The following is a 13,744-nucleotide window of genomic DNA, read 5'->3' as shown; positions in this document are numbered from 1 at the left end:
CCAGTCCCGGATATATCTTTTACCCAGGTTTTTAATTAGATACTTTATTTTTCCAGCCTTTTAATGATTTGTTTCTGGTCTGATATCTGTTTTATAGATAGTTCTATGCTGCTTATGTCCCTAGGCTTGTTTTAATTACTTTTTGTTCTTATATTAATGATATCTTATTTTAATTGTAAGCTGTCTCAAGCAGGACTCTGAAAAGACAGGGGGGGAAATCTCCTAAGTAAATGAATTAGAAGTCTGAAACCTACCACCTGCTAGTGTTACTGTTGCCCCTCCTGTTTGCTTAAATCTGCAGGGGGAGGGCCTGAACAACTGGGTACTGGAAACAGTAATGCCTCCTTGAGAGAGGCTGTGATCACTCCAGCCTTGAAACAAGTGGTAACTGGCCCATTCCTAAATAGATCTGCTCTAGACTGAACAGATCTTAATAACTATCACCTGGTTGCAAATATACCATTCTTGAGTTAGATGACTCGATGGGTGGGGGTGGACAGCTTCAAGAATTCCTGGATGAAGCAGATTGTTTGGATCCCCAGTTCCCCTCTATTGCCTTCCACTGGCATGTAGACTCCTTTGTTTTGTTTGGCATTCCCTTATTGACCCTCCTTTCCTGTTTGAATGCTTGATTTACGTATATATATTGTTCTTATAGTTGATTTTAATATCTTTTTAACTGCTTGCCACCTTGAAGGCCCTGGTTGGGTAGAAAAACAGGATACCTTTAAAATAAAAGGCACATTTTCTGCATTGTCCAGCATTCAGCCAGTGAAATAGTGAGGTTGATACCAGTTGTACCATTTGCAGAATACGGAATCAGTATATAGTTGTTTTATTTAAATACAGAAGGACCCAATTAATCCTTCACAATGTCAAATTTGTCATCCTGAAGATGCTTTCTGTGAGACCTTTTCCACAGCTGAGAAAAATTCTATTCCAGTTTTTAAGGTTCTGGGGAATAACAACTTTTAATCCTTAGGAATTTTAATCTTTAGGAGTAGATCCAAATGCAATCACTATTTGAAGAAGAAGAAGAGTTGGTTCTTATATGCCGCTTTTCTCTATCCAAAAAGTGGCTTACAGTCGCCTTCCTTTTCTCTCCCCACCACAGACACCCTGTGAGGTGGGTGAGGCTGAGAGAGCCCTGAAGTTTGTGAATCTTTAGAAACTGTGATTCCCCCCTCCCAGATTGGTGTAGTGGTTAGGAGTGTCAACTTCTCATCTGGTGATCTGGGTTTTGTTTTCCCGCTCCTGCTCCGCATGTAGCCAGCTGAGTGACCTTGAGCTCACCACAGCACTGATAAAGTTGGTCTGACCGAGCAGTAATATCTGGGCTCTCTCAACCTCACCTACCTCACAGGTATCTGTTGTGGGGAGAGGAAAGGGAAGGGGATTGTAAGCTGCTTTGAGACTCCTCCTGGTAGAGAAAAGCGGCATATTAAGTAGGCAGTTTGCGGTTATCCAATGAGGAACCTCGAGATTTGAGTCTGCTTCCTCCTCCATTCCCACCTCTTTGATGTTGTAATAGTTATCTATTAACTCTGCCTACTATCTGCCTCTCCTCCCACCCAACCCTCCTCTCCTCTCCAAGTTTTTTAATTGAACATCAACACAAGACACCTCCCTTTACTTGTGTGATAAGACTTTCATAGGAATCTAGGGATGGGGAGGGTCACAGTAAGTCTGGGGTCACGCAAGAAGGAAACAAAACACAATTACAACATAGTATTGTGCTTCAAGCATGGAGACTCACAACCTGTGAGTGTCCACATGCTAAATTTTTGTGGCTGATATTTTAAATTACATTATTATGATTATTCTTACTCTCGGCACGCCGGCTCATAGCAGATTACAGCATAAAAAACCCACAACAATAAAACCCCATTAAAACCCCATTAAAACAAAACAGAACAATACAAAAACCCAACATGGCGGAAAAACAATCCTTCCCCATAATGGAACGCCTGCCACTGGGTGGCAGAGGGTTATGTCAACAGTCATCACCCATGATGTTCAGAGAGTGGCATATTTCTGGGGGAGGAACCAGATCTTCCTACACTGGCCTCAACCATAGACCTGACGGCAGAGGTCCATCTTACAGGCCCTGCAAAAAGCCGGCTCCCAAAGGGCCCACAGCTCTCCTGGGAGCTTGTTCCACAAGGTAGGTGGAATGGTTGAGACCCTGATTGAGGCCAAACAAACTTCCCTGGGGCCGGGAATTACCAACAAGTTGGTACCAGCAGAGCACAAAGCCCTCCGGGGGGGCATAGGGCCACAAGCGGTCCCTCAGATATGTGGGTCCCAGACCACAAAGGGCCTTAAAGATCAAAATCAAAACCTTGAACTGAATCCTGGCCACAACTGGCAACTAATGCAGCTGCCACAGCACAAGCTGGATATGGCCCTCCAAGATTTTCCTGTGAGGCCGCAATCTGCAACAGCTGCAATTTCCAGGTCAGGAACAAGGGCAGGCCTATGTAGAGTGAGTTACGGACGTCTATTCTGGAGATGACCATCGCATGGCTTACCATGGCCAGAGGACAAGTAGGGCACTAGTAGGAAAATGTCCTGTTCTGCCCCTTTCCTACCCAGCCATAGGACCTCCATCTTGGAGGGGTTGAATTATAACGTGATTGCATTATTGCATATGTGCAGGTTAAACAAAATTCTAAAAAAAGAGGAGGGCTTGACAGGAGACGGCACCACTCACTCTTCTGAAGAAAATGCAAAACGCTTGCGGTGCATTCAGTCCCGAGCTGTGATGGAAGACAATCAGAGATGCAAAATGCCAGATGTAATTTCATATTCTAAATTTAGCACCTGATGCAGTGAGAAAAATTAACAACTCCTGAACTGCAGAAAAAGGTCTGAGTTCTATAGATATATATCAATAATATTTATCCTATCTATTTGAGAATGTTTAATGGACTGAAGAGAATGCCAGTAGTTCTCCAGTGTTTCAGAAAGAGAGGTTTTGCCTAGCCCTGCTTTAACTGGGGATGAACCTGGACTCTTCTGCATACAGAGCATTTTTTCTGCCACAGACTTATGGCCATTTGCAGTTTCTCCAAACAGTTTATCTTACCGTGTACTTACTATATATATATACTTCCTTATCCTTATCCTCCATGGTTCCTCTATATATTTGTGAAACAGCCTGGGGGGGGGGGGTGGAACGTGTTCGGCTGTCACAGAGACACAGAGAGAGATCTGCCCCTGCCAGTGTCCCCTGGGTCCTAGCGCCCATTGCATTCCTGGTTGCAATGGGCTTTCTTGCTAGTATCTGTCCCTCTTAATAAAACAGTAAGAAGGGTTGGGGTGGGCTGAGTCCGGGATCAAGACTCCTGGATTGGCCCCTTGGCCCCGGACTGACACGCAGAGGGGCCAATCAAAAGGTGTGAAGCACCTTCCGATTGGGCCCTCACCAGGACAGATCAGAGTTCCAAGGCAATCAGGAGACATTACTGCCAGTCTGCTCCTGACCACTGCAGGGAGTGGAGGTCAGCAGGGCTGCTAAGGGGGATGAGAACGGAGGCTTGGACAGGATGTGCAAGCCCTTTTTGACCCAAGGCTGTCCTTACTGTCATGTCCAACTGTAAATTGCCTCAGAAACCTGACAAAGCTGGCAGGAGGCTGGAGAGTGCTCTCTCTCCCTTCAGGCCTGCTGCAAAGGCCTCTGATAGGCCCTGACTGAGGGGAGGGAGGAATTTCCCCTAAGAAGAGTCTCCAGTATGATTTTCTCTTCACATATCTGAAGACATAGCTCTAGAAAGCCCATCTGTAACCACTAGCCCACAATTCCCAAAGGTCAGTCCTCTTCCACACTCAACAAACATTCCAAACCACAGGTTCTTGACACCCATATCTCCGCACCCATGCCCTCATTTGCCACCATGCCACCACAACCTCTCACACAACACACACATTCAACCACATGCCCTTACAGACTGGACAACTCCTCCCCTTCCTCTTCCCACTGCCAAGCTCTAGCGCCCGTTGTATTCTTGGATATAATGGGCTTTGCCCCTAGTATGGTATATAATTTTATATAGCTGTATATAACTGTATACAGCATATCTTTAAACCGCCCGCGGTGCCCGGCGCCACGGACTAAATAAAGCAGTAAGGGCTGGTGGGGAGGAGTTAGGGCGGGCTCTGTCCGAGATAAAAACTCGGAGGAGGGAATCAGGAGCCGCAAAGCGGCTCCTAATTTGCTCCTCAGAGTGTCAATCCTGGACCAAGGAGGCAATGGGGAGGCGCGCTTTGCGCGCCTCTCCATTGCCTTCTTGGCCGCCTCGATGCGTCAAAGACGCGGTGGCCCTGCTCCTTTTCCCCCATCGAGCCAGAGGCAATGGCAGCCAAGGAGGCAATGGGGATGCGGGGAAAGGAGCGGGAGTCAAAGACGCGGCGGCCCTGCTCCTTTCCACCCGCACACCCGCCCAACACTGCCTTCTCCTGGCTGCTGGAGCGGCTGGGAGAAGCCTGCCGCTAACTCGCCGTCGCCGCCGGGGCCTGCCGCCTTGGCCGCCACTCCTGTGACGCGCCATGTGGCCGGCCGCCTCAGGCCTGCCCGCAACCAGCGTCCCTGCAGCTCCCGGCCCATGAGGACCCGACGCCGCCGGAGACAGGTAGGCCGGTTCCCCCCAATCCAGCCCCGGCCCCGCTTCAGTCTTCTGTCATCCTCTGGGGGGAGGAGGATTAAGGCTTCTGCGGCCCCACGGACCCAGTCCAGGCCTACACAGAAGCCTTTGGGAGTTGGGCCCGGGTCCTATGACATCTAGCGCCAATTTTATTTTCAATTAAAATGGGCTTTAAATCTAGTATAGTATATAACTTTCAATATAAGTTTTTTAAATTTCAGAGATCAGTGATATTTTTTAAAAGGACTAAAAGCAGCCAAGGGGCATCCCATTCAAGTCTAGTCTATAGCATTGGTATGCTTGTGAGAAAGTTCCCCTCCATGTCATTTTCCCAGTGCAAACTCTCACTTGATCATTCAGAAATGCTATTCACCTCACAGAAGAAACAAATCAATACAAATAGGCACTTTGAGTCAAAGGGTATTTAATCTGCCAACCCATTTCAGTTGTGCTACTCTGCAGCTGCTTTTAAACTTTTTAAAAAAATCACATGGTTCTCACATTTCTCCTGATCATGTAGACTTTGGCCTGAACAGAAAGGTTCATAGGCATGCAACTCTTTCTTGGAATGAGGATTCCGATCATACCCAGCATAATTTCCATCCCCTGAGAACTAGATCTGCATACTGTTAACTTCATAGTTGTGAAATCCTCACCATGGATGCTTTGAAACTGGTTTTCATTTTCTCATTTAAAAAGCACCCAGGGTTGCTTTTCACATTACACTGTGAAGAGAAAAGACGGCTTCCATTACCTTAGTTTAAAAGTTATACGTGGAAGACTGTCCATGTCATACATAAATCTAATGTCAGTTTATCATTATACAGTGCAAGGTTGCTAGTGCTGTCATGTCATGGTTGATGCCCACAACTTCAAGTATCAGCTGTTTGATAGGTACCCTAGCATCAAGGAATTTGTTTGAAGTCACTGGTTCCTGGCTGGTTACAAACTTGTTTAAGGTGAACAGATTTTGGTATACATTTTTATTGCCTGGGAGGGAGGATGTATTAGTTTCTGATAAAATTATTCTCTATGTTTGTACTATGTTTGTGTGTGTATACCATTCCTTCCATCTGAGTATCCCAAGACACTAAGCAAATACTTTTGTTACCTTTTTGACAATGTTTATTTATTTAAAACATTTCTATGCTCTGTTCTAACCCAAATAGGTCCCTAGGGTGGCATTTGAAACCGCATTTAAAATAGGGCATATGTTTATTTAATCAACACAACAAAATTTTCAGACATATAAAGTCAAACAAAAAGAGCAAGTAAGAGTTACATGGCTGATAATGCATAAGATTTTCCATCAAGGTGTTTTAAGTATGTCTTTTTGGGATGGTAATGGTTTTAAATGTTATTTTATTTTGTATGTTTTGTTAGCCATCTCTGTGGTCCTTGTGAGAGTAGAAAGACGAGATATACAATTTTATGAATAAATATATTTTAAAACTGAAGATGTATATGGCAAGGAAGCATTAGTTGTTAGATAAACAACTTCTCCAATACAAGGAATTTACATTAAAATTGCAAAGATAATGGTGTTGGAAGTAATCTAATCCCTTAAATTTAGTAAGACAATGTACTGTGGGGATTTTCTGTAAAAACAAAGCATACAGAAAGGTTTTTAAAACTGAAGATGTTCTGAAAGATAGCTTTTCCTTTTAGGGAAAAGCTTATCGCGATCAGCAGCTTGAACTTCTCCAGGAACATCTAGAAAAATATTACAGGAGCCGCGATCGAAAGTGGATTGTATTGTTTCCAGAAGGTGGCTTTCTTAGAAAAAGAAGAGAAACCAGTCAGACATTTGCCAAGAAAAACAATTTGCCATTTCTTACACATGTTACACTGCCAAGATTGGGGGCTACGCAGGTTATACTGAAAAATCTGGTAGCTCAGCAAGAAAATGGAACTCTGGCAAGTGGAGATGCTGCAGAAACAGGTAAGAAACATTTTAAAGGTTTATAAAACCATCTCTCAGCTGAATGTTAGTATTTCATGAAATATTATTTCATCTTTATTTTATAAGCCAAGTTTACAGAATTATGAATTTGTGCAATTTTTATGTTCAAAATCTCCATGCTCCAATAAATTCAAGTCCTTTTAAGTGCAAATTATTCTTTTTGAAAAATTGTAAAATATCTGGTTGTTCTTAGAAATCTCAAACAGAGGCAGTTAGAAGTTCTGATACCATGGAGTACACCATGCAGTAGGGATGGTCACAAACCGGTTCCCAACCTTAAAATAGTCACAAAATTGCTCTGTTCATGCCCCCTTGAATTCCATTTTGGCAGAAGCGCCTCCTCCAAACTTTCCCTGGACATTTTGATAGGTTGAGGGCATTTAAAACTTCCATTTTGCTTCCCCCCTTCCAAATGTTGGGAAGTGAAATGGAGGTTTTAAATGACTGGGAGCCATGTAAAATCTCTGTTTTGCTTCTCTCTGTTTGAGAGGGGGGGAAGCAAAACAGAGATTTTAAATGAATACCAGCCATTTTCAGGATTGATTTCACTCCCTCCCATTTGGAGGCGACAGGGAATGAAATGAATCCCTGAAATGGTTGGAAGCCATTTCAGTCCCAAAGTAGGGTGTGCATGTGCCTGTCCACTGTGAAGCCAATATGGCTGCCATCCATTTTGGCTCTCTGTTCTTGCTTGCCTTTGCTTAGAAGTGGGAGGAAACAACATGGACCAGTCTGAACCCTGTCAGTTTATTTCAGGGCTTTTGGGTCATTTGAGTTTGGGAACACCCTAAGGCAAACTGGAAGTTTTTGTTTCTCATCCACCCCTACTATGCACCTATATGTGTAGGACAGAATATATTAGGTGGAATATGGAGAGCTTTAAATTGATGGTGATGTATAAATTATTATTTTCATATCTGACATATTCCCTACTGTGTAGCTATTACAGACTTTATTGCCAGAAGAATATAGTTCTCTCATAATTTGCCTACAGTGTTACAAAATTGAATGTTCTTTGTCATCAGCTCTCCTTGAAGCAGTTTTATTCCTTTATTTTCATTTAAACCAGTAGTCATTGTGCAAGGCTGTGGGTTGAAAAGGAAAATAGACAGTGAAAACAAAAAGCTTTAAAAAGTAAAACACCTTAACATCATGGAAATAGCGTGTTTCTTTTGTCCTTTACTGTGTATAGTCTTTTTTCTTGCTGAAAAACACTAGTTATATCATCTGCCATTTTGGGGTTCTGTGGGTACAACCAAATGGAGACTGTTTAGCGTCGGCAAAGGCTTCCATGACGCTGCTAACCATAATGACAGTATCTGACAAAGAGAGCGTTGACTCTCAAAAGCTTGTAACCCAAAAATCTTTATTTCTAAAGTGATACTAGACTCTTAACTGCTACTTGGTGTAGTGGTTAAGAGTGGCAGCTTCAATTCTGGTAAGCCAGGTTTGATTTCCCACTCCTCCACATGCAGCCAGCTGGGTGACCTTGGGCTCACCACAGCCCTGATAGAGCTGTTCTGACCAGGCAGTAATATCAGGGCTCTCTCAGCCTCACCTACCTCACAGGGTGTCTGTTGTGGGGAGAGGAAAATGGAGGTGATTGAAAGCCACTTTGAGACGCCTGATAGAGAAAATATTAGATATATTATGAGTACAGTAGTTTTATTTGTGTATAGTATTCTACGGATAGACCATTGCTCGTTGTGATTTGGGTATGTGAATTTATTCTCACTGTCACTGCATCAGTTAGCTGTTTGTTTGCCTGCTTTTTCTTCTCCCTCTATTTTGTTATACTGTCCTCTTTCCCATTGGCAGAGAGATAGGTGCAAATCTTGTTCAAGGAAGAAGGCGCCCAGAGGATAACTACAACTGGGAGACATATAGGGCACTTCATGACAGTTTGAGAGAGCCAGTTTGGTGTAGTGGTTAAGACTGCGGACTTCTAATCTGGCATGCCAGGTTCGATTCTGCGCTCCCCCACATGCATCCAGCTGGGTGACCCTGGGCTCGCCACAGCACTGATAAAACTGTTCTGACCGAGCAGTGATATCAGGGCTCTCTCAGCCTCACCCACCCCACAGGGTGTCTGTTGTGGGGAGAGGAATGGGAAGACGACTGTAAGCTGCTTTGAGCCTCCTTTGGGTAGGGAAAAGCGGCATATAAGAACCAACTCTTCTTCTTCTTCTTCTTCTTTACACATGCTAAATAATGCAGTTTCAATCCAGTGACAGTTTGTAAGTGGATTTTGCCATTTTACCCAGTAAAATCCAGGGACAAAGTGCATTTATTTTATTTTAATGTATTGGTTTTATATGCCACTCCTTCCTTCAAGCATATTTCATAAATCATATTATAAAAATCACTGTTAAAACATTATTAAAACCTTGTAGTGTTCCATTGTTCCTACTCATTAATTAGTCAATCTACCTCCTAGTCCACTTTATGGACAATATATAATATTATTAAGCAGTTCCTAGTTTAGTGGAGGTAATAACTTGGAGAGGAATAAAGGCAGGCCTGTAGATTTTATTTGCTATATTGGCTTGTTCTGGCCTCAACCTGGTGGAGAAGGCCTTGTGGAGGAGTGCCATCTTTCAGGTCCTCTGGAACTTGAGTAAATCTGTCTCAATTGGCAGCATATTCCACCAGGCTGGGACCATGGTCAAAAAGGGCTTCAGTTTGAGGACCAACAACATGTTGGTTTTAGAAGATCTTAAAGTTTTCGCTGACAACTTCATTTGCCAGAAGATGGAGTAGGCAACTAGGGGGTCTGCTATTTTAGGCTTGATTCTCACCAATAGGGAGAAACTGGTTGATGAGGTGAAAGTAGTGGACATGCTTGGTAGAAGTGACCGTGTGATTCTGGAATTTATAATCTCGGGGAAGAGAAAAACTGTACATAGACAGATATATAGGCTGGACTCCAGGAAAGCACATTTTAAAAAGCATGTGCTGGGTAGAATCCAGTGGTCGGAAAAACTTAAGGAGATGGGAGTTCAAGAAGGTTGGGAGTTTCTAAAAAGTGAAATACTGAAGGCACAATCTCAAACAATTCCCTGGAGAAAGAAAAAAAGGAGAAGCCTAAAGAAGACATGGTGGCTCCATAAATAGCTTTCAGAAGATTTGAGTAATAAAAAAGACTCATTTAGGAACTGGAAGGAGGGCCTTATAACCAAGGTTGAATATTAACATAACCAATGCTTGTAGGGAGAGTATTAGAAAAGCTAAACCTCAGTATGAGCTTAGGCTAGCAAGAAATGCTAAAAACAACAAAAAAGGGTTCATGCTCAAAGTAAGAAAAAGATAGGACCTTTGTGGGGACAAGAATGTGAAATTGTAACAGGTGATAAAGAGAAGGCTGAACTGCTCAATTCTCTTACAAGGGAAATCATGGTCAGTGTGGCAGAATCGTATATTGTGAGGAGGGATGGGAATTGCAGCCTAGGATCACTGTAGGGAAAGTCCATAAACACCTAGTTTCTTTAAATGAAACTAAGTCCTCTGGGCCAGATATATTGTATCCAAGAGTACTAAAAGAAATTGCAGATGTAATTTCTGAACCTCTGTCCATTATTTTTGACAATTCTTGAAGAACAGGTGAAGTGCCAGAAGATTGGAGGCGGGCAAATGTTGTTCCCATCTTCAAGAAAGGGAAAAAGGAGGATCCGAGTAACTACAGACCTGTTAGCTTGACGTCTATAACTGGCAAAATTTTAAAATAAATCATCAAACAGTTGGTCCTTGAGCAGCTAGAGCAGTTGGCTGTGAGTACTAAGAGTCAGTATGGCTTTCTCAAGAACAAGTCATGTCAGACTAACCTTATCTCTCTCTTTGAGAAAGTTACTATCTTGCTGGTTCAGGGGAACGCTGTGGATATAGTATCTCGATTTCAGTAAAGCTTTTGATAAGGTTGCACAGATATTCTTGTTGACAAATTGGTAAAATGTGGTTTGAATCCTAATACTATTAGGTGGATCAATAACTAGTTGACAAATCATACCCAGCGGATGCTTGTTAATGGTTCATCTTCCTCTTGGAGAGGAGTGACAAGTGGAGTGCCTTAGGAACCTGTCCTGGGCCCTGCATTGTTCAACATATTCATGAATGAATTGGATGAAGGAATGGAAGGGATGCTTATTAAATTTGCAGATGATAGTAAACTGGGAGGGGTAGCAAACACAGCAGGAAACAGACTCAGGATACAGGATGATGTTGACAGGCTGGAAAACCACACTAAAATGAATTTCAGTAGTGGTAAATGTAAAGTTCTGTATTTAGGTAGGAAAAATCAAATGCATCATTATAGGATGGGGGAGACCTGTCTTGGCAGTAGTATGTGCAAAAGAATCTAGAGGTCTTAGTAGAACATACACTGGGCGCAACGGCATTTCGGGGCCTCTTTGAGGCGGCGAGCGGCAGCTGGGCGCAACGGCGGTGACGGCGGGAGCCTTTGTCTGGGGCCTGGGCTCTGCCATGAGGCTCTGGAGCGGTGCGCAGGCTCTGCGGTTGAAGATCCTGCGTCTGGAGATCCATCGACCGGCGGAGGACGGCTTCTGGAGGGCTCCTGCTGCCAATGGCGTTTGGGATCTGCCCCCCCCCACCTTTCCATCTTCATCGGTGGGGCTGCTGCCTCGAGGAGAGTGCGGAGAGCGGAGATATCGATGCTCTCCCTTTAAGATCAAGATTGGGAATGAAGATCGGCCTTGGATACCATCTAGTGGCGACTGGAGGAACTACAAGGATTTACTTGTTTTACTGAAAATCGCCCTTCGCTCCACCTGGTGGCCAAGCGGAGAATATCAACTAATTTTTTTTTTGTTCTTTTTGTTCTTTCCCTTACCTGTGGCTGTCTGGGGTAGCCCCCCCTCCTTGGTAACAGGGTGGGTTAGTGGGGTAAGGATAGGGTTTTTACCCAGAGAGGTTAGATGCTAGGATAACCTTAGTGGTGTTGGGGAAGTGAACTGAGGGGTTGGGAGAACCCCTTGCAGGCGGGATCCCACCCGTGCAGTGTAGCTTGGACCCACCAGCTGCTAGGAGAGTAGGGTGGGGGAGGGAGGGTTGGGTGGTTAGTCAAATAGGGTAGGATGGGTTAGGGTGGGATTAGTGCAGCTAGGTGTGAGTGTTGATAGGAGATTAACTGGTTATCTCTCTGGGAGCAAGGGGTATGGAGAGGGAGGCCCAAACAGAGGGGGGGTTATGCTGGGGCCGGGATCTCAACGATCATGGGCCAGGGGCGTTATAGCGAGGGGAGGAGGTTGGACAAGAGAAGGGGTGGGAGCACTGGTGTCCTCTATAGGGCCCGGTCGTGGAGACACGGTCGGCGCCTTGGGTGTGCTCGATCCCCTTCTAACCTCCGGCCCATCCCCAGGAATGTGAGGGTGGAGGCTAGGGTACAGGATCCGACATTGGTCTTGTGCAATGCAAGGTCGATTAAGAACAAAGCCTCGACTCTGCAACATTTTATCGCAGAGTCGAAGGCGGACCTTGCTTGCGTGACCGAGACCTGGGTGAGGGAAGGCGAGACAGTGGCCCTGAGAGAACTAGCCCCACCAGGTTACTTGGTCCTCCACCAATCCTGGACCTATAAAAGGGGAGGGGGGGTGGCTATTGTGGTCCGGGAGGTTCTCACCCACAGGGCTCTCCCGGCGCCGGAAATCGAGGGGGTGGAGTGTGTCGGTATTGGATGGGACTCAGTCGAGAGTCTGGCTATCTGGTTGGTATACCGCCCGCCCAACGCGCCGCCAGATGTCCTGCCCCGCCTGCTGGAGGCGGCGGCCACCTGGGTGCTGCAGTACCCCAGGCTTCTGATCCTGGGTGACTTCAATGTCCACGCGGACGCGCCCTCTCCAGTCCATGGCGGAGACCTGGTGTCATCCATGGTGACACTATGACTTCCGCAATTTGTTGCTGGGCCCACCCATCACGCCGGACACACACTCAACTTGATTTTCGGCGCTGGGATAGAAGTGGATCTGGATACAGCTCTGGCTGTGCCGTGGTCAGACCACTATGCCCTGCGGGCCCGGCTCAGGATGCCACCCCCCCCAGTTGGGCGGCGGGCGTATTTTAGCCCGCCCGCGGAGACTCATGGATCCAATTGGATTCTGGAATGCTCTGCGGGACCCGATGCCTCCTGGCGACTCACTGGCAGCCCTGGTGGCAGACTGGCAGTCCCGCCTATCGGCTGCTATAGATGAGATCGTCCCTAAACGTCTTCTCTGCCCTCGACTCAAACGGGCACCCTGGTATACCAGGGAGCTTCGGGAGAGAAAAAGGGAAGTGAGACGACTGGAGCGAGTGTGGCGGAGGACTCGCGACGAAGCTACGAGAACATCTCATTGCACGCTTATGAGGGCGTATGAGATGGCGGTGAAAGTGGCAAAACGGGAATTTTTTGCCGCGGAAATCGTGTCCGCAAGCTCTCGCCCGGCCCAACTATTTAGGACAGTTAGAACCCTTACCGCCCTTGAGGGGCGCCAAAATAGTAGGAAATTAGAACTAGGCTGTGAGGCTTTAATGAGCCATTTTGCGGACAAAGTCTCGTCGCTCCGCCGCGCTCTTCCCGCCACAGTTAATTCAGTAAATGAACTGGAGACCCGTTGGCCACCTCTGGAGGTGACGTTCGATGGCTTCAGGCGGCTCTCCTTACCCGAAGTGGACGAGCTGCTAGGTTCGTTCAGGGCGACCACGTGCCTCCTAGACCCCTGTCCGTCATGGCTCCTCAAGGGAGGTGGCCAGAAGATAGGAGGCCAGCTCAGGGATATTGTCAATCTCTCCCTGGATTCCGGGGAGTTCCCTGAGCAGCTGAAGGAGGCAGTGGTTCGCCCTCTCCTGAAAAGATCTATGCTGGATCCGCGGGACCCAGACAGCTACCACCCGGTATCGCACTTGGCGTTCCTGGGCAAGGTGGTTGAAAGGGCCGCGGCCGACCAGCTCCTGGGATTCTTGGAAGAAACTTCGGTACTCGATCCATATCAGTTTGGCTTCCGACCTGGCCACGGGGTGGAGACGGTGCTGGTCGCCCTGCTGGATGATCTCCGCCGCCAGCTGGATAGGGGCGGGTCGGCAGTGCTGGTTCTTCTGGACCTGTCGGCCGCTTTTGACACTGTGGACCACGAATTGCTGGTCCACCGCC

The 13,744-nt window shown here is 46.2% G+C and overlaps 1 protein-coding gene across 1 annotated transcript in view; it reads left to right on the top strand.

Moving 5' to 3' along the window:
- The window catches only part of LPGAT1 (lysophosphatidylglycerol acyltransferase 1), a 97,883-nt gene that overhangs the window by 48,783 nt on the left and 35,356 nt on the right, over positions 1-13,744 (top strand). The window contains exon 6 of the mRNA XM_077338625.1: positions 6,312-6,585. Coding sequence (XP_077194740.1) covers positions 6,312-6,585 — 274 coding nt within the window. The remainder of the gene's footprint in view (positions 1-6,311; positions 6,586-13,744) is intronic.

The sequence above is a fragment of the Paroedura picta genome, chromosome 1, assembly GCF_049243985.1.
Source record: "Paroedura picta isolate Pp20150507F chromosome 1, Ppicta_v3.0, whole genome shotgun sequence".
Taxonomy (NCBI): Eukaryota; Metazoa; Chordata; class Lepidosauria; order Squamata; family Gekkonidae; genus Paroedura; species Paroedura picta.
The sequence above is the reverse complement of the archived record's forward strand: the minus strand, read 5'-3'. Positions and strand labels throughout refer to the sequence as shown.